Source organism: Gorilla gorilla, chromosome 13, assembly GCF_029281585.2.
Source record: "Gorilla gorilla gorilla isolate KB3781 chromosome 13, NHGRI_mGorGor1-v2.1_pri, whole genome shotgun sequence".
In the NCBI taxonomy this organism is placed as follows: domain Eukaryota; kingdom Metazoa; phylum Chordata; class Mammalia; order Primates; family Hominidae; genus Gorilla; species Gorilla gorilla.
Window position 1 is genome coordinate 119,283,163 of NC_073237.2, and position 24,093 is coordinate 119,307,255.

Sequence of the window (24,093 nt, forward strand, 5' to 3'; positions counted from 1 at the left end):
GTCTCGATCTCCTGACCTTGTGATCCACCCGTCTCGGCCTCCCAAAGTGCTGGGATTACAGGCGTGAGCCACCGCGCCCGGCCGCTTCTGAACCAATTCTTAAAGGCAGTTGCTCTGCTCCTCCAGCAACAGGTTCTCGTGGAAGTAAATGAATCTAGTAACAACTTTCTGATTAATTCGTATTTTTTTCTGAAGGCAAGCTCAGCATGCTTAATAGGTATTTTTAAGACTATACATAAAGAAGACCTTCCTGTATTCAAAGTAAAGCAATTAAAAAAGAATAGAAGGAGGGGAGAGTGAGAAAATAACCAATGACACCAGAGCTTTAATCGTCACACTTTTTATTAAGGAAACTTCCCCATAATAAGTGAAGAGGTAGTTCATAGTATGTCTAACATACAACAGATTTAGAACAGCTATTCATGAGCTGAAATAAAATCTTCTGGGTTGTTTAGGACAGTATTTTAGAAGCAGTGACATTGGTCACCTTCCATTTATAGATCTGCTAATAAAGAAACTTAAACAAATTAAAATCATATCTGATTTACCTCAGAGCCACTTTAGTTTGGAGTTTATCTTTAGTATTAAATAATAAATAAATAACTGACAGAGTAATTTTTTTTAAACCAAACTATGGTAGAGAGTCATCTCCTTTTTAGTTCTCCTGGGGATCCATAAAATACAAATGCTGAATGATAAAGGTTTTAAAAATCTTCCTCCTCTACAGAAATATGACTAGTTTTGAAAGTCATCTTCCTCTATAAAATACTGGATATCAGTAACTTGACTTCTTTGCAATATAATCTAACAAACACGTATAAGCAAAGAAGGAGGAAAGTCAAGTTCCACAAAAATTAGAAAAATGTCTCACAGAAACAGAACACCTCTCCAGCCAAAAATGGAGGAGACTGTAAATCACTTCAGTGGTTTGCGTTTTCAAAAGGTGAGAACTAAATGTTTTACTGATACAAAAGCACAAAGTTGCTGATTTTAACTGATCAAATACAGCAAGGCAGCTTTCTTTATTATTTCTAGTATAAAAGCAAATTGAGACTTTGTTTCACTAAGACCACATGAGACTATAAGCTCCATGAGGGCAGGGACTGTATCAATCTTACCTTCATTATCCTCAGTATCTAGCATAGTGTCTAGCAACAGTAGGTGCTTAACTAATGTTTCTTGAACAACTGAATGAACCTAGAAATAGTCTCCAACCAAAGAGACCAATCTTATTTGAACCCGTGCCTTTTAGTCTTCAAACCAGTAACAAAAACAAGACATGAATGTGAGCAAAGGAAGCACTCCAACTTGAAATTTCCCTGTGAAGAAATGATGTTGACAGAAAATACCAAAAAATGCTGTTTGGTTGACAGGGTAGAGTCTCACTATTGCATAGAATTGGTACTCTTTGGCTGGATCATGTAAAAATCACAATGCTAGGAAGCATCATTAGACCATATAATGAGTGATGTTAGGCATAAGGTACCTATTAGTCTTACCACTCAACTGTATTATCATTTTAAATATTTGAACAAAAGACAAAAATCATACTTCACATCTGACTCACATGATGATAATTTACATATGATAACAATGATACATGTAAACGTATCAAATATAACAATTGAAGATCCCCTCTGACTATGCAAGCCTAATTTTTCAAATCTGCATGCACTCTCATAGCTCAAAAATAAAAACAGAAAATCCTGATGGAAACTAATAAACAGTTTTCCACACAAAATCAACTTCGCATTTAGATTATTCTCACATTATTCTTGCTTTTTCCCTCCCTAAACAAACCTAGCAAATCACTCACTTGGATGGGAAGAATATAATATTCATCTAACTAAAAAATAATTAATATAAATCCCTCTGCGATATTTTGTTGGCAAAATTCAGGTTGTCTCAGAAAGCCAACAGGGAGACACAAAGGGGAAACACAAACTAGGAGCTTTTTGCTAATGCATTATTCTTCATGTACTAAATCTTTTAAAGCCAAGGGATAGCGAGAAGAAGGAAGAAGATGCTAGCTCATATTTAGTTATACCTTGGTCAATATTGGCCAGGCCACCTCTTCAGGCTTTGGATACCCCAATTTAAAATGAAAGAGGTGGAGTAAATGACCTTTTAAGATTCTCTAAGGACTCTACTAATACTATTACCTAAATCTAACTCATGGGTGAGAAACAAATAAGACTTAGAATTTTAGGTCTGAAGTACAACATGTGTTTTAGGAAAAAGAGCTGTTTTGTTTTTCCTTTTTGAAAATTAACTTTGTATTTGCAATCAAAGGCAGCAAGGTGGGACAGTGTACCTTTAAGAGGTATCTGAATACAGAAATTTGATTGCCCTTCTGTGTCCAACCTAACTTTTATCATCCATTTTAGAAATTAAGGTACATGAGGAAATGAAAATTCAGAGACTTTTATGGTGCACAGGACAAAACTCTGATGGCCAAACTCACCTTTCTGATGGCTAAACTCTGAAACAAAATTCAGAGACTCCCAAATAGCCTCTTTTTAGAGAGCCCACTATACTTTAGCACATTTTTAGCGTGCCTGGAGCAGTCCTGATCTCAAAAGCATCAACAAGTTACACATTAATTATAAGCATATGGCCTCTTATGGGACATGCTACCAGAGAAACCTCCCATGTAAGTGCTGTTGTATAAGTGCACTTCTATCCCTGTTGATTATGCTCCTCATAGTCATCCCTAACTATCTGCCTGCAGGTGTTCCTCAAGAGAGAGTACTCTGGTATATGTGAACAATTCAATGAGATGAAGTTGGGCTATGATACTGTTGAAAAGAGTACATAACAAACCAGCATACTTCTTTATAGCCAGCTCCAAGACAAGTACAAATGGTAGGAAGCAGATTCATTTATCAGACATGGAGGAATAATCAATAGGCAACCAGAAGTTCTATCACATTTTCAGGTCAATAGCAATATCACCTTATATCTCAGCCTATTTTCTACCTAAGAAAGATTATTCACTTCTCTTAGCATTGCATCTATTAGTGGAGAGTAGGTGACATTATTAACTTGTTGGTACCTTCGGAATGTGCCTAGTGAAAAGCCTAAAACAGTGTCAGTCTAAGACATAAGTCAATGTTAGGTAGACAAAAGGAATTATTCCTTGGGAAAGGAAAACAGACTTTACAAGATAAATAACTCAAAACAGAAAATGGGAGAGGGCAAAAGTAAGGCAAATCCACTCCAAGTGGTACGTTGCCTGGTCTATTAGTGCTTTGACTCACTCCCTACCACCTACACAGAGGCTTTGGAGAAGTCAAACTAGCAAAATCACTCCTAAAAAGACTAAGACTATTGCCACATTGTCAGTCAGTTCGAGTTGTGAGCATGAAGCCCCTACTCAATTCACACAAGTACTATCATTTCTTAAGTTCAGGACAGCTTGGGCCAGTTTACCTGCATCCAGGACCTGTGTTGCATCGGGTTGTGGCTGACACCCTTTAGAGTCTGTGACTGTTGTACATGCAAAAGAATCAAAATCCACTGTGAGGTCTTGTACATTTCTCTCATTGGCATTATCAAAGCTGTTTTTGCCATGCAGCTGTTTAAGGTGTTTCCTCAAAACTGGTTTATGTGCAAAAACCATATCACAATAGTTACATTTATGGGGCTTATCTCCACTGTGAAGGTTAAGATGATCCTGTAAGGAACACTTCTGAGAAAAGGTTTTCCCACAGATTTTACACTGGAAAGGTTTAATTCCGGCATGCACACGCATGTGTCGATGAAGGTTGCCTTTCTGAGTGAAAGTCTTGCCGCAGAGTAGACACATAAAGAGTTTGTGCATTTTTAAATGGTTGGCGTAGTTCTCCAGGTGACGAAACACCCTGGTACACTTTGGGCACTGGTGATGCCACTGTAGGCCTTTGTCTACACCTCGAATATTAGGGCCAAAGACATCTTTTGAGGCCATGATGATGTTATCACTGCCTGTATAAGAAAGGGCATAATTGTGGAGATGGTTTTGTTCTATTTCACTTACTCTGTTTTCCACAGTTGAATTTATCAGGGAGTGCTGGGGCTCTGATGAATGTAAAGCAGTGGGTTCAGAAGAAATAAACTGGTTCTGATCTTTTTTACTTCTAACCTCTGATACATCCCCAATAGATTCTACCTTAACAATCTGAATATCACTGTCCTCCATATCCATACTGTCTTCAGATGGATGAATACAAGGTGAGTCCTGCTTTGGGGAGCCTCTGGCATCTCCCTGCTGTTCTTTTGACTGGGGAGAAGCACTCTGTGGTTCACATCCCTCTTTACTATCCATTGGTTGTTTTGGCTTTATAAACTTCCACAGGGCCTGTGTGCACCGTTCTACAATGTGGCTCATCTGAAGAAAACTTGCAGCAGTCAAGTAATTTACCAGTTCCATCTCAGGGAATTCCAGCACACCACTATAACAGGATAAGAGCAATTGTCTCCCCACTTCGGAACTCTGTAATATGGAGATTTTCACCTCTCTGGAATCATTCAGTAAAAATTGGTCTCTTAAGAAGGGGGAACCTGCAGCAAACACAATTTTATGTCCCTGTACCTCAATATCATCTATGAGAACTGTAACATCACAAAATTTATTCTCTTCTCTTAATTTGTTCATTTTTTGTAACATTGAATCTCCATAATTTTCAAACTTGAAGTGAAGGAGATCTGATCTTTCAGACATTTTGGCAGACCTAAAGAACAGAAATGTAAAAAGGTTGAATTTAAGGAAACTCAGACAATTAAGAAAGCTGGATCTACCTTCCAAAAACAAATCTGTGTTGTCATATCTGTTTTGTATGTATCCAAATGAAATCTTCCTTGAAAGGGGAAGCCACTATAACAGGTTTCAAAGGCTGTTAAAAATTACACCTTATCAACATCAAGTGCCAATTGCACCTAAAGAGCAGACTTGTATTTGTATAAATGGCTTGGCATTCGTTCAACTTTTAAAGATACTTATACAAGAACAGTGCTTGGGATAGTCCAAGAGTATCTTTTAACTTCTCAAATGAGAATTCTATCAGGTTTCTAAAGCAAACTAAAACATAACCCACACAAATAAAGATGAAATAATTATCTTATTTTATATAAAATTGTGAACCTGCTTCTTCTAAGGCAAAAGCAATTGTCTCCCCACTTCAGAACTCTAATATGGAGATTTTCACCTCTCTGGAATCATTCAGTAAAAACTGGTCTCTGAAGAAGAGAGAACCTACAGCAAACATGGGTTCCTTTGCTCTTTTTCTTTGCTCTATATTTTAAACAACTGCACTGACACTGCTTGTCCAATTCCTGGCCAAACCCTTTTCTGTTTAAATTGATATGAACTTATTCATACAAGTATTTCTGCAATAAAATGAAAGTCACAGAACTAATGGGACAATGTTTAGGCAAAGACAAAGTTATTTGTCCTGTCCATTCTGGAAAAATCTAAACTCCGTTTTAAGGAACATTTCTTTATATAGAAAATAAAATACTTGATGTAGAAAAACGACATGAGCTATATGGTGGGAATCTGAGTAGCGGTAACATAGATAGAATCAATCCCTATTAGATTTTGTTGTTTAAACTTTATCCCTATTTATCAATCATTAGTCATTATGTGGACTACTAGAACTGATTCATAAATGTTGCCTTAGCTTCCTGCTTATGTTCCCTCTAATACAGTTTTCATACCACCACATCTTTCAAAAACAGAGATCTGATTATACCCCACCCCTGCCTAAACTCCTTCAGTGACTTCCCATTGTCTCCTGGATGAAGACTAACCTCTTGAATATAAACTGATTAATGAAACCCAATCATAATTAAGGTAAACACTGGAAAAACCCATTCAACAATGGAGAAGGTATCTTTCCCCAAACTGTCCGCATACTGATTCCTTTATATAGCAATTCCTTTGGTGAAAGTCTCCATGTTCTGATTCCATACTCTCATAAATGATTTTCTCATAACCTGGCTTCCCATTTGTCTCTCTCAAGGGAAAAGATAAATTTGCCATGCCAACACGATAATTCCAGTCCACTAGTCACTGTAAACTAATGACATAATGAATTGACATTCTCTTTATATACCAGTCTTCTATGAGATTGGTAGGTATGTTAGGTCTGTCTTTGAGATATAGCTCTATAATCTCAGTGCATCAAGAAATTCACTGAATTTTATGTATTAATCAACCCCTTAGTTCAGAGTCAGATGAGACAACCAGCTTCTCCTGGCCACATCTGGACCCCAAAGTCCAATCTTTATCATCTTAACTTCTGTAACAATGGATATCAGCTCCTGATGGCAGAGTCCAGGTTTTATTCTTATTCCTTAATGCCTGATACATAACAGCTCTGTCTTGGCTCCAGACCTAATGATACTTGTTTCCTTAGTTTAAAACACTACTTTCTAGGCCGGGCATGGTGGCTCACGCCTGTAATCCCAGCACTTCTGGAGGCCAAGGCAGGCGGATCACCTGAGGTCGGGAGTTCAAGACCAGCCTGACCAACTTGGAGAAACCCCGTCTCTACTAAAAATACAAAATTAGCTGGGCGTAGTGGCACATGCCTGTAGTCCCAGCTACTCAGGAGGCTAAGGCTGGAGAATCACTTGAACCCGGGAGGCAGAGGTTGTGGTGAGTCAAGATTGCACCACTGCACTCCAGCCTGGGCAACAAGAGCAAAACTCCATCACAAAAACCAAAACCAAAACAAAAAACAAGCCAGGCATGGTGGCTCATGCCTGTTATCCCAGCACTTTGGGAGGCTGAGGTGGGTGGATCACGAGGTCAGGAGTTCGAGACTAGCCTGGCCAACATAGTGAAACCCTGTCCCTACGAAAAATACAAAAATTACCCAGGTGTGGCGGCATGTGCCTGTAGTCCCAGCTACTCAGGAGGCTAAGGCTGGAGAATCACTTGAACCTGGGAGGTGAAGGTTTCAGCGAGCCGAGATTGCGCCATTGCACTCCAGCCTGGGTGACAGAATGAGGCTCTGTCTAAAAAAACAAAGTAAAATAAAACAAACAAAAACACCACTTTCTAAACAATTGTGACTCCTTTATTTTCTCTGAGAGGCCCTTCCCTGACCGCTTAATAGAGTAGAATTGTCTCTTCTGGGCCCATTGCATACTTCTACTGTAACACTCAACACACTTTATTAAATACTTATTCCTTCCCATCCAAACTCCAAGTTTCATGGTATTAGGGGGAAGCATCTCCATCTAATGCTGGGAACTTGCATCTTCTAAGACAAAACATTCTTTACTTTTGCTTTGAATTATATTATACTTATTGCAGCTACATTGCTTGTCCCATTACTGGCCAAACCCTCTTCTGTTCAAATCAGTGTGTATTCCCATCGCCTAATACTGCACTAAATACACAGCAAGTGCTCAGTTTGCATTAGTTGAACCTATCAGATTAGTTTGACAGTGGTAAGGAAGAACTGTTTTTAGGAAGACCAGCTTAGTGTCTGCAGAAGCATTGCAGGTCTGAGGCCATGATGGCCTAGAAAGAAATAAAAATGGGAATAAGACGAAAGGAAAAATAACAAAAGATATTTCAAAGAACTTGGTAACTGACTGGATATAGAGAATGAATAAAAGGAATGTGTAAAGATTCTACATTTAGGAGTTAATTTGAATGAGAATGGCATTGAAAGAAGGTGACTGGCCAGGCACAGTGGCTCACACCTGTGAGCACTTTGGGAGGCCAAGGCTGGTGGATCACGAGGTCAGGAGATCGAGACCATCCTGGCTAACACAGTGAAACCCCATCTCTACTAAAAATACAAAAAATTACCCGGCATGGTGGCGGGCGCCTATAGTTTCAGCTACTCAGGAGGCTGAGGCAGGATAATTGTTTGAACCCGGGAGGTGGAGGTTGCAGTGAGCCGAGATTGCGCCTCTGCACTCCAGCCTAGGCAACAGAGCAAGACTCCATCTCAAAAAAAAAGAAAAAAAAAAAAAACAAAGAGAGGTGAAATTTAGGAGGGGGAACTGGTGTGGCACCAATATAAGAAGAAGTAACAAGTATATTAATAAAAACACAAACAAAGCATAATCTTTCCCCTTGTATGACATTTTGAATGTACCGATAATCACAATAAATACAAAAACTGCATTGAGAGAGGAGCGATGTAGACAAGCAAATGAAACATCAGAGAAAAGACAGTGAGTATCAAACATGAAGGGAAAACGTAGGAGATATACAGGGAAAATGTCAGTAATTTAAAGCAGCAAAACTATTATCATTGGTCACTTCTAGCAACTGCAGTAGCTTAAAATACTCATTTTGGATTTGGAGTGATGAATGTTCCAATTTGTAACCAGAGTTGTAAAAATGACTGTTTCAAGTGGCCAAACAAAAGTGGCATTCTTTTTTAGCATTTAGCTGGTTTTGAAGGTGCCTATGAAACCCTCAGATCAGTATTTTCCTCCTCACACCCCAAAATAAGCATTCATTGGTTCTACCTATATTATGACAGTACTCACAATGCTTTAGACAACTATCCTCAGAGACAATTGTTCCTTGCTCTAAAGATGAAGAGCTGGAGTGTAGTTTCATTTAGTCATGTGTCATATGACAGTGTTTTGTTCAACAATGAATTGCATATACAATGATGGTCCCATAGAATATAATACCATATTTTTACTGTACCTCTTCTATATTTAGATACACAAACACCATTGTGTTACAATTGCCTACAGTATTCAGTATAGTAACACGTGGTACAGGTTTATAACCGAGGAGCAGCAGGCTGTATCATACAACCCAGGTGTGTAGTAGGCTATACCATCTAGGTTTGCATTAAGTATACTCCGTGATATTCACAAAATGATGAAATCACCTAACGACGCATTTCTCAAAACACACCGCAGTTGTTAAGTGATGCATGACTGTGCTTCCTATCCATCAGTTCTCAAGAAAATTATCAACAAGAGCAGCCAACCAGATAGTTCAGGGAAGTGTTTGCTTTGATCTATCTGCTGTAGTCTAAGAATGTGAGCAAAATTTATTGGTTTTTTAAAGGATGTTTTCCCTAGGATGTGTCAGCTCACTCTATTGTCTCTCTTTGATAAATTCTTATTTCCAGGCCACACATCTTATCCCTTAATTGTTTCCTTTCACTAGTTTCTCTTTCCAATAGACTGTTAGTTATTTGAGGGCAATGACCAATGGTTTGTTATACTTTATACAGCTCATTTGACAAAAAACAGAAGAATAATGAGTTCTTAATGTTCCCCCATGAAATTATTACTAGGCTATGGTACAGATGCTCTTCATTATGATATCTTCTTTTCAGCGCCTAGGGAAAGCTTTCTTTCTAGGGTTTGTTACCAAAATAGTTTTGGCAATATAAAACCAAATTTCAACTTTTTTTTTTTTTTTTTTTTGAGACAAGGTCTCACTCTGTCATCTGTCACCCAGGCTAGAATGCAGTGGCGTAATCATAGCTCACTGCTGCCTTGGCACCAAGGCTCAAACAATCATCCTGCCTCAGCCTCCTGAGTAGCCAGGACTACAGGTGCACACCACCACACCTAGCTAATGTTTTTATTTTTTGTAGAGGCAGGGTCTCACTGTGTTGCCTAGGCTGGAGTGTAGTGGCGCAATCAAATCTCGCTGTAACCTAAAACTCCTGGGTTCAAGCAGTCTTCCCACAAGGCCTCCCAAAGTGCTAGGATTACAGGCATGAACCTGTTTTAAACACTTAAAAAAATTTTTTTAATAGTTAAAAAAAGTTTCTTATGAACCATCTTAATTTTATTTAAAAATAAGAGAAATGATACCTAATCTTCCTTGCTACATTGCAGGTATAGATGTTACACCTAAATTGACCCATTTAGGCCGAGCACAGTGGCTCATGCCTGTATTCCAGCACTTTGGGAGGCTGAAGTGGGCACACTGCTTGAGCTCAGGACTTTGAGACCAGCCTGGCCAACACGGTGAAACCCCGTCTCTACAAAAAATACAAAAATTAGCTGGGCGTGGTGTCATGCGCCTGTAGTCCCAGCTTCTTGGGAGGCTGAATGGGAGGATGGCTTGAGCCCACGAGGCAGAGGTTGCAGTGAGCCATGATCATGCCATTGCACTCCAGTGTGGGTGAAAGAGCCAGATCCTATCACAGAAAAATAAATAAATAAATAAATTGACCCATTTAATCGTGAAAATTTCTACAGGTAAGTATTACCATTATCCCACATTTTGTATATGAGGAAACTAAGCTTAGAAAACATAAATAACTTGTAAACCCCAACGGAGGTTGAAAGTGTTAAGTGTTAGATCTGGAACTGGTGTTTTACACTGCATGATGCCAAAATCCAGGTATGAAACAACTAATCTAGGTACAGTTTTTTTTTTCTTGTTTTGAGATGGAGTTTCACTCTTGTTGCCCAGGCTGGAGTGCAATGGCGTGATCTCGGCTTGCTGCAACCTCTGCCTCCTGGGTTCAAGTGATTCTCCTGCCTCAGCCACCTGAGTAGCTGGGATTACAGGTGCCTGGCACCATGCCCAGCTAATTTTTTTTTTTTTTTGGAGACAGAGTTTCACTCTTGTCACCCAGGCTGAAGTGCAATGGGCTTGCCGCAACCTCCACCTCCCGGATTCAAGCGATTCTCCTGCCTCAGCCTCCCCAGTAGCTGGGATTACAGGCAGGCGCCACCACGCCTGGCTAATTTTGTATTTTTAGTAGAGACGGGGTTTCTTCATGTTGGTCAGGCTGGTCTCGAACTCCCGACCCGGGTGATTCACCTGCTTCAGCCTCCCAAAGTGGTGGGATTACAGGCATGAGCCACTGCGCCAGGCCTAATTTTTGGATTTTTAGTAGAGATGGAGTTTCACCATGTTGGCCAGGCTGGTCTTGAACTCCTGACCTCAGGTAATCTGTCTGCCTCAGCCTCCCAAAGTGTTGGGATTACAGGTGTGAGCCACTGCACCTGGCTGGTACAGTTTTATCTCAAGGATAATAATTGTGTAACTCGGCTAGGTGCGGTGGCTCACACCTGTAATCCCAGCACTTTGGGAGGCCGAGGTGGGCAGATCATGAGGTCAGGAGATCGAGACCACGGTGAAACCCCGTGTCTACTAAAAATACAAAAAAAAAAAAAAATTAGCCAGGTGTGGTGGCGGGCACCTGTAGTCCTAGCTACTTGGGAGGCTGAGGCAGGAGAATGGCGTGAACCCGGGAGGTGGAGCTTGCAGTGAGCTGAGATCGTGCCACTGCACTCCAGCCTGGGTGACAGAGCGAGACTCCATCTCAAAAAAAAAAAATAAATAAAATAATTATTGTGTAACTCTTCAGATTTCCTTCCTTACATTCAGTATCACAAACACAGGCCAAGAAAATTCATTGAGCTGCACACTTATGACTTGTATATTTTTGTTTTTGTTATGCTTCAAAAAAAGGTTTATGTTTAAAAAGAAGTTATAACTTCAAGCCAAATTTGCATGAAATTAGAAGACTTAAATGGCAAGCATATATGTATTAGTCATATTCCTGATTGCATATTATGCCTTTATCCTTATTATACCTTTCTCATCTATTTTACTTTATATTATTTTCCATCTTTTGTGTATTTATCTTTGTGGACTGAAACTTAATGCCATTTGCAAATAAAGCAGACAATAAAAATTATGAATATATTTGATTTCACAATCCCCAACTGTAGGTAACTTCTAATTATAGCAGTAATTACTCAAAATAATCATAAAAATCACTCAGATAATTGTAGGTTATAGTCAAGCTTCTTGTAACTGAAGGAAAGTAAAGAACTGATCAGGTATATCAGAGACACAGTCATCATATTTTGTTAATTCTTTCCTCAGATTGATCACCAACTCCTCACTCCTCCATTCTTACATCATTGCCATAGTTCAGGTCTTTATTATCTATTGCCTCAGTTACTGAGATTAAATCTGAACACTGTTGAGTTTCTATTAGCAAGTTTTGAATGATATTTCTCAAACATCAATGTAATGGGAATATTCTCACTTCCTCTTCGTTTATATTTATACAATCCTTCCACAATTATAACTAATTTGAAATTTTCCCTTTGTTCAAATGAGGATAGTAAAAAATGACTAATTACTGAATATTCCAGGTGGGACAATGTAAATTGCTATACTACAGGCAGTGAGAAAATAGTTTCTTTTCTCAAATGCTTCTAATAAGTACTGGCAAGTAAAATTTTTCTATCTGTATAATAAATTCCTAAGCTAGGTATCAGTTTGCTTCCTCACCTGTCTCATAAAAGTGCCCTTATCTTTCAACTTACCACTCAAAACTACTTGGAAATCTTTGTCCCTCATTGACATGATATGTTCTTTTTCTAGAGAGGCTGTATTATACTACAGCCTTTCTCTCTATAAACCTTAATGTTGTTCTTTTAGGTAACTTTCATGACACGATACTCTCCAAGTTCTCAAGCTTTTGTTTCAACTTTTAAGTAATATATACAGAATGTATTCTTCTTGAAAAATTTTTGAAGATTTTAGATGTAATTCCCCTTATCAACTGCCTACCACTCGGTATTCAGTTTAAGTTTGATCCTTCCTGACTCTCCCTCCTTGCATTCTGTTTATTTATTTATATATTTATTTATTATTTTTTGAAACGGAGTCTTGCTCTGTTGCCCAGGCTCGAGTGCAGTGGTGCAATCTTGGCTCACTGCAACCTCCACCTCCGAGTTCAAGCAATTCTCCTGCCTCAGCCTCCTGAGTAGCTAGGATTACAGGCATGCACCACCAAGCCCGGATAATTTTTGCATTTTTAGTAGAGATGGGGTTTCACCATGTTGGCCAGGCTGTTCTCAAACTCCTGACCTCAAGTGATCCATCCGCCTCGGCCTCCCAATGTGCTGGGATTATAGGCATGAACCACTGTGCCCGGCCCCTCCTGGCATTTTAAAAACAATACTTCTATATGTCTAGCCACAGAAAGTATAACTTAATTAAGTTTCTTATACATAAAGTATACATATTGTTTTGCAACTTACTTTTTTCACTCATTGTTTTTGAAAGCAATTTATGTTGATGAATATAGATTTAATTCTTCTTTTGATTTTTTTTCATTTTTTGAGACCAAGTCTCGCTCTGTTGCCCAGGCTGGAGTGCAGTGGTGTGATCTCGGCTCACCGCAACCTCAGCCTCCCAGGTTCAAGCGATTGTCATGCCTCAGCCTCCCACCTCCCAAAGTGCTGGGATTACAGGCGTGAGACACCACGCCCGGCCTAGTTCTTTTTTTTTTGAACTGTTATGTGGAAGTGGGCAAATTACTTAACTATTGATCTGTTTTCCACCATTGTTTTGCTGGTCTGTTCTTTGAGGCTTCACTAAATTGTATAAGGGTAAGTATCTCTTTCAAAGCTAAGTCTCCAATTTTTTGCTATTTTTTTCAAAAAGCCTGTCTTCTGTTTCTCAACGTTTTATTACCTCCCTATGTTAACAATCCCTAAATCCCAATCCCCATGGCCAAACTTAACCAAACTAAATCTCAATTCAAGGTACTCAAAAATACCTGTTCTAGGATACTTCCCTATCACTTGAAATGCCTGATGCCTGCACTCATGCACTGTCTAAACTTCAATAAGCCAAAAAAATTTCTTATGGAGAATGGCTTGGAGAACAGTAAACATAGAGACAAGGAAGCATTTTAGTATGTGATTACTCTAAACAGATCAAGACAGAATGGCATGGGCCTGAAGAGAGAAAACAATAATATGGATGGAGAGGGGAAACAGATTTGAGAGACATTTCCAACAAAGAACTGATGGGCTTGGTGACCAGTGTGGGGAAAGGGTCAAGATGACTCCAAGATATTTGGTTTCTGTAACTGGATATCTTTGATGAGTGTCATTCAGTAAAGCAGGGAATATTGGAGGGCATGATCATGAGTCTGGTCTTGAGCCAGAGGAGCCTGCATGACATCAAGGTGAGGATCCACGAGCTGGATGGATATGAAGAAAAGATCTGATTACAGATGGTAAGTGATAAATGAAAGCATGAAAGTGGAAGAAAGTAACCTAAATTGGCAGAGAGTGGAAACAGACTTAGGAAGAAAGAAATAAAAAACATATCAAACATAAATCCTTTACTTACCTTCTTCTCAACCTGGGTCTCTTTCCAAGCCTCTCCATTCTTATCAATGAGCCTCTCTTTGCTTAAATGTTTCCCACTCCTTTGGCTCCTATATTCAGTCACTGCATAGAGCAGTGGGTAAAACCATGGACTCTGGAGCCATATTTCTTAGGATCAAAACCCTGCTCAACTACTTTCTGTGTAAACTCGAACCACTCTGCTTCAATATTCCCATCTATCAATAGTAATTTATTTCATAGGGTTGTTATGGAAAATAAATGATTTAATTTTTTAAAGAGCTTAGAACAGTGTCTGGTATGTACCCTATAAGCATGTGTTAGGTATACAAATAAAGCCTGTCAATTTTCTTTGTGAAATGCTTTAAATGTGTCCTATCCTTATTCCCATTTAACACCAAACCAGCTGAGGTACCTAATATTTCATAGAGTATCACCTCATCACTGTACTAAATTGCTTTTTAAAAGGTCACTAATGACCTCTTCATAAAGAAATGCAATACTCTCCCCTCCCCCAAGTCTCCAGATGCTCTGCATGAATTGATCCAGTGGTCTCTCCTCGAAATTCCCTTCTCTTGATTTCTGGGTCTTCTTGCTTGCTGTAACCCTGCACTCCTACACTTTATTGCCTACTGCTGACTACTACTAGCTCCAATTCCTCTTTCTGCTTCATAAATGCAAGCATTACCCCCCGCCCCGCCAAATTTCCTTATTTTTCAAAATTCTCTTCCTGATGCCAGCTATTCCCATGGTTTCCACTTCTATGCTGATAACTCAAACTTTTACCTCTAGCTACAATGTTTAGGCTGACCTAAAGATTTGCATTTCCAACTCCATGCTGGACAGCTCTATGTGTCTGTCTCATTAGACCTTTAATTCAACATGTCCAAAAAATGAATTCATAATCTACACTAAGCTTATGGCTTTATTTCTGATAATGGCATTACCATCCTTCAGCTCAGAGGTCTAAACCCCAAGAATTAGATTTGGTCCCTCTCACTTCTTCAGCATTCAGTTAATTATGGAGTCTTGACATAATCATCTCCAGTATACTTGTCTCCTTACCAATGACACCATTATAACTGTATTTCAGGAATTCTTTGCCTCTCACTAGGCTGATCCCATTACCCCTTCAAAAGAATCTCCGATAAGAGTTCCCAACTTTTAGCTAAAAAGTCTAAATGCAGTTAATAGAAAGTCCCTTCTCTATGGGCTTTCTACAGAACAAAATGATTTCCTGCAGTGCAAATCTGACCATATCAATCTTCTGTTCCGAACTCTTCAAAAAACTACCCATCTCCTTTAGGATTACACCATTCACCATCTGGACCTCAGTCGACTTTCCCAGTCTCATATCCATTCTGTGCATAGGAGTCCCCCCATTTCCTCCTCTTCCCACACAAGTTATGCTCAGTCATTTCTCCACAGTATTGCAACTGTCTTCCCTGAAAAACTCTTCAACACTTTACTCTCTCCAAGTACAATTCAGACATCACTTTCTTTCTAAAGCCTTCTCAGCAACGGCCCCTTGAGCAATTAACACATATGTGACTGATACATACATACATACATATATATATATATATATATACACACACATAGGAGTACTTATTTGTTCAGATCTGGCTCCCAAACTTAATCCTGAAAACTGGAACAATATCTTGCGAATCTCCAGTGTCTGGTATAGCGCCAGTAATATAAAAGGTGCTGCGACCAGTGGCCAAATAGGAGAAAACCCCAGCAAAAGGGTAACCTAGCACTCACAGTGGTTCTCAAAGACTGGCACTGAATGCCTGGTCTTGGGCTGGCTCCCGAGGCTCGTTTTCTTAGGGCCTCACCTCTGGCGCTTCTTATAAGATGCCAGAGTCAGGCCCCCAAGCCAACTGCTGGGCCCTCAGCTGGGGTCCTATGAGGCGGTCCCAGGGGCATCCTCAGGCTCCCCACTCCAGTCACAGGGAAGGGAAAGGGGCGGGGCGCAGCGTGGGCCGGGCCAAGGGCTCCTCAAGTCCCCAGGGGCCTAGGCCAGCCTCTCGGCTCCCATCCCAGTGCAGGTCCCGGCTGATCCAGGGCCCCAGGGGGGTTCCATTTTGAGACACCCCGCACCCCAGCCCGCCGCTCCGGCCGTCTCCGCACTTACAGACCCGGGGGAAGGCCGCCGTCAGGATCCGGCACCGCCAGGAGCTCCGGCCCCTCGGGGCTCCGGGAAGGGGGAGGGGCAGGGAACCCGAGCCAAAGGGGGACCCAACGGAACCGGAAGGGCAGCCCTGGCCGGACAAAGACAACTTCCAGGTCCCATGGTCCTCTCCGCCAATCGGAAGGCTCGGAGGACAACAGGGGCCCCGAGAGGGAATTTCTGCGTTGTGGGCGGGGCGCAGACGGAGGGTACCGTACTCTGGGCACTAGCTTCACTGCCTGCTACCCCGAGGTGCCTTAGCTCGTAAGCGTCTGTGGCTCAGGCCCTGTGCGCCTCGCAGGGACCCGCTGCTCGGGACCCCCGTCTCAGCGGCTCTTCTGTAGCTGGGCCTAGACGGTCCGCTGCCTCCTTGGGCCTGAAGGGCTCCTCTGCACTTAAACTTTGGTAAGTCTCTTTAGCCTAGGGGTGTAGACTCGTCGCGCGGGAGCCCGAAGAGCAGAAAGCTCTCCCCTCACTTTTGGATGTGTTTTTCAGGGTTCTTGCCTTGGAGTTCTTCCTAGGGCAAACTCTTGCACTCCCATGGCTTCCGTTACCTACTTCATGCTGACCATTCACAACCCAGGCAGCTACGTGGACGAGATCTCCAACTGATTGTCCTGATGTGAAAGTACCTTTTAATTATCTCAAGTTCATCTCATCTCCTATCCAGACCGGAAAACTTGAGGATCCTTCTAGAGTTCTTTTCCTTGCCAATCTAGTTTACTGGTTTTTGACCATTCTTTTCGTTTTTGGTGGTGGTGAGGGGCTTTTTATTGTGGTAAAACATGCGTAATGTTTATTACTTTAATCATTTATAAGTGTAAAACTTGATGGTCTTGAACTCTGGAGTTAAAGTGATCCACCCTCCTTAGCCTCCCAAAGTGCTGGGATTACATGTGTGAGCCACTGCTCCCAGCCTTTCCCTCTTTTTAATGTAGTTATTTACAACTATAAATTTCCCTTTGATCACTGTTTTCACTACAGCTAATAAGTTTTTGTATGTTGTGTTATTTTCATTCATTTCTAAGTATTTTCTAATTTCCCTTTTGATTTCTTCTTCTTCTTCTTTTTTTTTTTTTTTTGAGATGGAGTTTCGCTCTTGTTGCCCAGGCTGGCGTGCAATGGTGTGATCTCGGCTCACCGCAACCTCCGCCTCCTGGGTTCAAGCGCTTCTCCTGCCTCCGTCTCTAAAGTAGCTGGGATTACAGGCATGCGCCACCACACCGGGCTAATTTGATATTTAGAGACATGGAGACGTGGTTTCTCCGTGTTGGTCAGGCTGGTGTCCAACTCCCGACCTCAGGTGATCCACCCGCCTTGGCCTCCCAAAGTGCTGGGATTACAGGTGTGAGCCACCGTGCCCGACCTTGATTTCTTCTTTGACCCAGTTGTTAAGAGTGTTGTTTAGCTTTCAGATATTTGTGACTTTTCCAGTTTTCCTTCTGTTATTAATTTATAACTTCATCTGTGTGGTCCGAGAAGATACTTTGTATGACACCTATCTTGTAAAATATTATGAAACTTGAATTGTGGCATACAGTCTGGTGAATACCTCATGTGCTTTAGAGAAGAATGTGTATTCTGCTCTTGCTGGGTGGAATGTTCTGTATATTCTTTTAAGTATAGCTGGTTTATTATGATGCTTAGTTCCTCTATTTCCTCACTTATCTTCTATCTGATTCTTCTCCCCGTTATTGAAAATGGGGTATTGTAGTCTCCCACTATTATTGTAGAACTGTTTATTTCTCCTTTTAATTCTGTCCATTTTTGTTTCATGTATTTTGAGAGTCTGTTCCTAGCAAGGTAAATGCCTATAATTTTTATATAATCTTGTTGTAATGAGCCTTTTATTAATATATGTCTTTGTCTCTTATAACCTTTTCAAATTTTAAAATCTATTTTGTCTAATGGTAGTATAACTACATCAGCTCTTTTTCAGTAACTATTTGCATGTTATATCTTTTTTCATTAAATTATTATTATTATTATTATTATTATTATTTGAGAGGGAGTCTCACTGTGTCACCCAGGCTGGAGTGCAGTGGTGCCATCTCAGCTCACTGCCACCTTCGCCTCCCGGGTTCAAGTGATTCTCCTGCCTCAGCTCTGGGGTAGCTGGGATTACGGGCACCTGCCACCATGCCCAGCTACTTTTTGTAAATTATTATTATTTTCTGTGACAGAGTCTTGCTCTGTCGCCCAGGCTGAAGTGCAGTGGCAATCTCGGCTCATTGCAACCTCCACCTCCTGGGTTCAAGCCATTCTCCTGCCTCAGCCTCCCGAGTAGCTGGGATTACAGGTGCACGCCACCATGCCCAGTTAATTTTTGTATTTTTAGTAGAGATGGGGTTTCACCATGTTGGCCAGGCTGGTCTCAAACTCCTGACCTCCCACCTCGGCCTCCCAAAGTGCTGGGACTACAGGCGTGAGCCACTGTGTCCAGCCCTCTTTCCTTGAATTATTGAAAAAAATTTTTTTTGTAGAGACCGGGCCTTGCTATGTTCCTCAGGCTGCTCTCGAACTCCTGGCCTCAAGCTATCTTTGGTCTCCCAAAGTACTGCGGTTGTAAGCCACTGTACCTGGCCCTTTTTCTAACCTTTTCTTTTCTTTTTTTTTTTTTTTTGAGACAGAGTCTCGCTCTGTCACCCAGGCTGGAGTGCAGTGGCGTGATCTCGGCTCACTGCAAGCTCCGCCTCCCAGGTTCACGCCATTCTCCTGCCTCAGCCTCCTGAGTAGCTGGGACTACAGGTGCGTGCCACCACACCCGGCTAATTTTTTTGTATTTTTAGTAGAGACAGGGTTTCACCATGTTAGCTAGGATGGTCTCGATCTCCTGACCTCATGATCCGCCCACCTCAGCCTCCCAAAGTGCTGGGATTACAGGCGTGAGCCACCATGCCCGGCCTCTAACCTTTTATTTTCAAGCTATTTGTGTCTTTGGATGTCAAGTGATTCTCTTGTAGACAGCATTTAGTTGGATCATGTGGATTGTGTGTGTGTTTAAAATTAATTTTCCTTTTCTTTTTAAAAATTAAATATATTTTTAGAGACAGGGTCTCACTCTGTTGCCCAGGCTGGATTGTAGTGGCATGATCGTAGCTCACTGAAGCTGGAACTCCTGAGCTCAAGTGGTCTTCTCGCCTCAGCCTCTCAAAGTAGCTGGGACTACAGGTGTGCAACACCACACTTGATGCCTTTCTTTTCTTTTCTTTTCTTTTTTTGTTTTTGAGACAGAGTCTCACTCTGTTGCCCAGGCTGGAGTGCAGTGGCGCAGTCTTGGCTCACTGCAGTCTCTGTCTCATGGGTTGAAGCGAGTCTCTTTCTCAGCCTCCAGAGTAGCTGGGACCACAGGCATGCGGTCCCATCAAGCAATCCGCCTGCGTTGACCTTCCAAAGTGCTGGGATTATAGGCATGAGCCAATGTGCCCGGACTTGACTCCTTTCTGTCTTTAGATTGGAGAGTTTAACCTTGACTTCTTTCTGTCTTTAGATTGGAGAGTTTAAACCATTTAGATTTAAAGTAATTATTGATAAGGTGGGATTTATATCTGTCACTTCTCTATTTGTGTTTTATATGCTTTTTAAATCTTCATTTCTGCCATTACTGCTTTTTTGTGTTAGTGTTAGTTGATTTTTTTATCATGAAACGTTTGATTCCCCTCTCATTTCCTTTTGTGTATATTCTATAGATATTTTACTGGTGGTTACCATAGGTATTACACTCAACATCCAAAAGTTACAACAATCTAATTTGAATTGATACCAATTAACTTCAATAGCATACAAAAACTCTGCTCATGTAAAGCTCTGCCCTTTCCTTTCTGTTACTGATGTCACAGATAACATTTTATACATTGTATATCCAATAACATAATTTTTTTTTTTTGAGACAGTTTCGCTCTGTCACCCAGGCTGGAGTGCAATGGTGCAATCTTAGCTCACTGCAACCTCTGCCTCCCGGGTTCAATCAATTCTCCTGCCTCAGCCTCCCGAGTAGCTGGGATTACAGGCACCCACCACCATGCCCAGCTAATTTGTTTCTATTCTTAGTAGAGATGGAGTTTCACCAATATTGGTCAGGCTGGTCTCAAACTCCTGACCTCAGGTGATCCACCCACCTCGGCTTCCCAAAGTGCTGGGATTACAGACATGAGCCACCACGCCCAGCCAACATAAATATTTTTTATGCATTTCACTTTTAAATCAGAGAAAATAAAAAGTGGAGTTACAAATCATAATTACAATACTTGCTTTTATAGTTGCCAGTGTATTTGACTTACTAGAGATCTTTGTTTCTCTGTATGGCTTTGAGTTACTATTGAGTGTACTTGCACTTCAAAATGTCGGTTTCTCTTTAGCATTTCTTGAAGGGCAGGAATGCTGGTGGTAACGAACTCCCTTGGCTTGTCTTTATCAGGGAATGTCTTAACTTCACCCTCATTTTTGAAGAACAATTTTGCCAGATATAGATTTTTCCATGACAGTTTTTTTTTCTTTCTTTCGAGCCTCTGAGGATTCTTTATTGGGTGATAATCTTATTGCAATCCTTTGTATGGGACAGGTTGCTCATCTCTGGCTGCTTTCAGGATTCTTTTTTTTTTTTTTTGGCTTTTCACAGCTTAATTATAATATATTTGGTGGTTTCTTAGTATTTCCTATCAGGAGTCTGATAAGCTTCTTGGATTTGTATATCATGTTGTTAATAAAGTTTGGAGAGTTTTGACCATGATTTCTTGCAATATTATTTCTGCCCTTTCTTCTCCTTTGGAACTCCCACAATTCATTATGTTTGTCCTACTGATGGTATCCCACAGGGTCCCTTAGGCTTTATTTACTGTTCACTTTTCTTCATTCTTTTTTCTTCCTATTCTTCAGATGGAGTAGGAGTCAAAAGGAATCCACCTCTCCACCTAGACAACAGTTCTACCAGCAGCAACTCTCTGAAGTAACTATGTTGGAACTCTGGAGTCTATTTGAATGCTTACATCTTCCAAGGGAAAGCTGGGCTGGTAAATAGAGGTTAATTTCAGTCTCTGTCAGCTTTAGTATGATAGCAGCTACTCATGCAGTGTTACTTAACCCTGTAGCACGCAGCTGTATCCACATTCCTGGTGCGGCTTGCTGGAGGCTGGGTGGGCGATACGAACTTTGTCCTCCAAATACTGGCTGTCGACACTCTGGTTGTTGATGACTGAAGTGCAGGTGCAGAGGCAGGTTGCCACTGTTTTGACCCGCCACCAGCTGAACCTCTTTCCAAGGGTTTTAAAAGAATAGCACCTGTTTTGTTTGTTTGCTTCCCTTTTACCCCATTTATGAGTCAGATATTGAAGGATTAGGATATTCAAAAGCAATCACTTAGGCAGGGGAAAGTAGAAGGCTACTGCATATAACCAGGGAAAGACACAGGCTAAGAAAAGACCTGAGAAAACCTTAAGCTTTCACCCGAGGCTGATCCTGATCCCCAGCACAGAGACAATTACAAAAGCCCAGCAAACATGGGGGCAGGAGAATCTTATTTTCAGATTCACCACATTATGAGATTCAAATGTTCAATTTTCAACAACAACAAATCATAAGGATTTAAAGTGAAGCCAAATGTGGTGGCATGTGGTTGTAGTCCCACTTAATTGGTTGTTACTGGGCAACATAGTGAGACCCCATCTCTAGTTGAAAAATAAAATTTTTAAAAAAATCATAAGACATACAAATAAACAGGAAAGTATGGTCAATTCAGAAGAACAAAATAAATCAACTCAAACTATTCCCACAGAAGCCAAGATAGATGTCTGAGTTAATAGACAAAGGCTTTAAAACAACTATTTTGAAGTCGTTCGAAGAACTAACAGGGCTGGGCGTGGGGTGGCTCACGCCTGTAATCCCAGCGCTTTGGGAAGCCAAGGTGGGCAGATCACCTGAGGTCAGGAGTTCGAGACCAGCCTGGCCAACATGGTGAAACCCTGTCTCTACTAAATACAAAAATTAGCTGGGCATGGTGGCGTACGCCTGTAATCTCAGCTTTTCAGGTGGCTGAGGGAGGAGAATTGCTTGAACCTGGGAGGCGGAGGTTGCAGTGATTTGAGTTCCTGCCACTGCTCTCCAGCCTGGGTGACAGAGTGAGACTCTATCTCCAAAAAAAAAAAAAAAAAAACACAGAAAAAGGACTAAAGGAAGACATGAACAAAGTCAGGAAAACAATATATGAATAAAATTAGACTATCATTAAAGAGAAATTATAAAAAGGAGCTGAGGCCAGGTGTGATGGCTCATGCCAGTAATCCCAGCACTTTGGGAGGCCAAGGCTCGTGGATCATGAGGTCAGGAGTTCGAGACCAGCCTGGCCAACATGGTGAAACCTCATCTCTACTAAAAATACAAGAACTAGCTGGGCGTGGTGGCACACCTGTGTTCCCAGCTACTCAGGAGGGTAAGGCAGGAGAATCACTTGAACCCAGGAGGTGGAGGTTGCAGTGCACCCAGATTGCACCACTGCACTCCAGCCTGGGTGACAGAGTGAGACTCTTAGAAAAAAAAGGAGCTGAAATGAAATTCTAGACCTGAAAGATACAGTAACTGAAATGAAAAATTTACATAGAGGGGTTCAAAAACAGATTTGAATGAGCAGAAGAAAGAACCAGCAAATTTGAATATATTTCTTTGTAAAATACCCGCGGAACCCTGTTCCTTCTTTTTTCCTCCTGCTTCCTTAGCTCAAGCCTTCCTCATCTTAGGCAGCCTCCAAACTATTCTATCAACCTCCTCTTTTCCCTGCTCTAGTTTTACTGGAGTGATCTTTAAAAAAACCCCAAATCTAATATTGTCACTGTCCTTTAAAATATCCAAGGGCACCCATGTGTCTATAGAGTGAACTTCAGTTTCCTTATTTTAGCATTCAAGGACCTTCCTATTTTGGCTCCAGCCTACTACATTGCTTTATTTCACACCAGTCCCACATTCCATTCATATACTGTAACCACATTTTCTTGGGTACAAAGTCACTTACTGAAAAAAAGTTGAGCATATTTGGAAACCAAAATTCATTTTCTGTGAATGGGATATCAATATACAGCATTGGTAGGCATTGAAACAGACTAGTCTATTTTTAAAATGGATTAGATGATAAAAACAACATGTATGTCATCACTAATCCAGTGGTCAATATTAGCATAACTCTGTAAGATACAATAAATGTTGTATCTATTGTAGATACAATGTTATGTATCTAACATAATATCTAACATGTTAGATTCATAACGTTGTATGTAATATAATGAAACATGAAGTATAACCTGTCACTTGTGAGGTGTACTAGTCTGATATGTTTGACTTGAATCCACTGAGTCTTCAAATATAACTTTCTTGTTCAAGAAATACAAGGCTTGCAGGAACAAGCTCAATGACTTCATGAGGAAGCAACCACTCAGATAAAAACATTTTGCACTTCAAGTGGCCTGATTTCTACAGTGAACAAGAATCTTTTAATTTTTTTTTTAAGTGCCATAATTAAAAAGTCAAGGGATGTAACCAGATGGAATGTATGGTCCTGAATTGGATAATTTGGGTATACTGGTTGTAGAAAAATATAATTTGGTCAACAGAATATTTGATTGCAGTTAGGTATTATGTGAGAGGAAATTTTCCTGTAACATTACTGAGTTAAGAAAGCCAACTGTAAAAATAACTTTAGGTTGATAGAAAATGTGAATGTGATCTAGGAATTAGGTGAGAAGAAAATGTACTGAAATAAGGTAGATATTTTTAATTGAAAAACGAGATGACTAAAGTGATCTCATTTTGAAAAAAAAAATACACACACACAGAAG

General features: G+C 40.7%; 2 protein-coding genes across 3 annotated transcripts in view; one reads left to right on the forward strand and one right to left on the reverse strand.

Annotated features, from left to right (window-relative positions):
* Positions 1–324: 324 nt before the first annotated feature.
* Positions 325–16,368, reverse strand: ZBTB26 (zinc finger and BTB domain containing 26). Of its 2 annotated transcripts, none has more exons than XM_004048577.5 (2): positions 16,238–16,368; positions 325–4,712 (listed from the first exon to the last, which is right to left on the reverse strand). In XM_004048577.5, the coding sequence occupies exon 2, from the start codon at positions 4,700–4,702 to the stop codon at positions 3,377–3,379; it is 1,326 nt and encodes a 441-aa protein (XP_004048625.1). In that variant the 5' UTR covers positions 4,703–4,712; positions 16,238–16,368; the 3' UTR covers positions 325–3,376. The 2 variants fall into 2 exon arrangements, with proteins under 2 accessions (XP_004048625.1, XP_063552843.1); XM_063696773.1 differs by having other exon boundaries at positions 16,242–16,318.
* A 45-nt stretch (positions 16,369–16,413) lies between these two features.
* Positions 16,414–24,093, forward strand: part of RABGAP1 (RAB GTPase activating protein 1) — a 171,659-nt gene continuing 163,979 nt past the window's right edge. The window contains exon 1 of the mRNA XM_055351856.2: positions 16,414–16,678. The gene's annotated coding sequence lies outside the window, so the exon portion shown is untranslated. The remainder of the gene's footprint in view (positions 16,679–24,093) is intronic.

What these genes read in the sequence shown, in the direction of transcription:
- ZBTB26 (XM_004048577.5), bottom strand. Translation starts at nt 4,702, where the DNA reads ATGTCTGAAAGATCAGATCTCCTTCACTTCAAGTTTGAAAATTATGGA.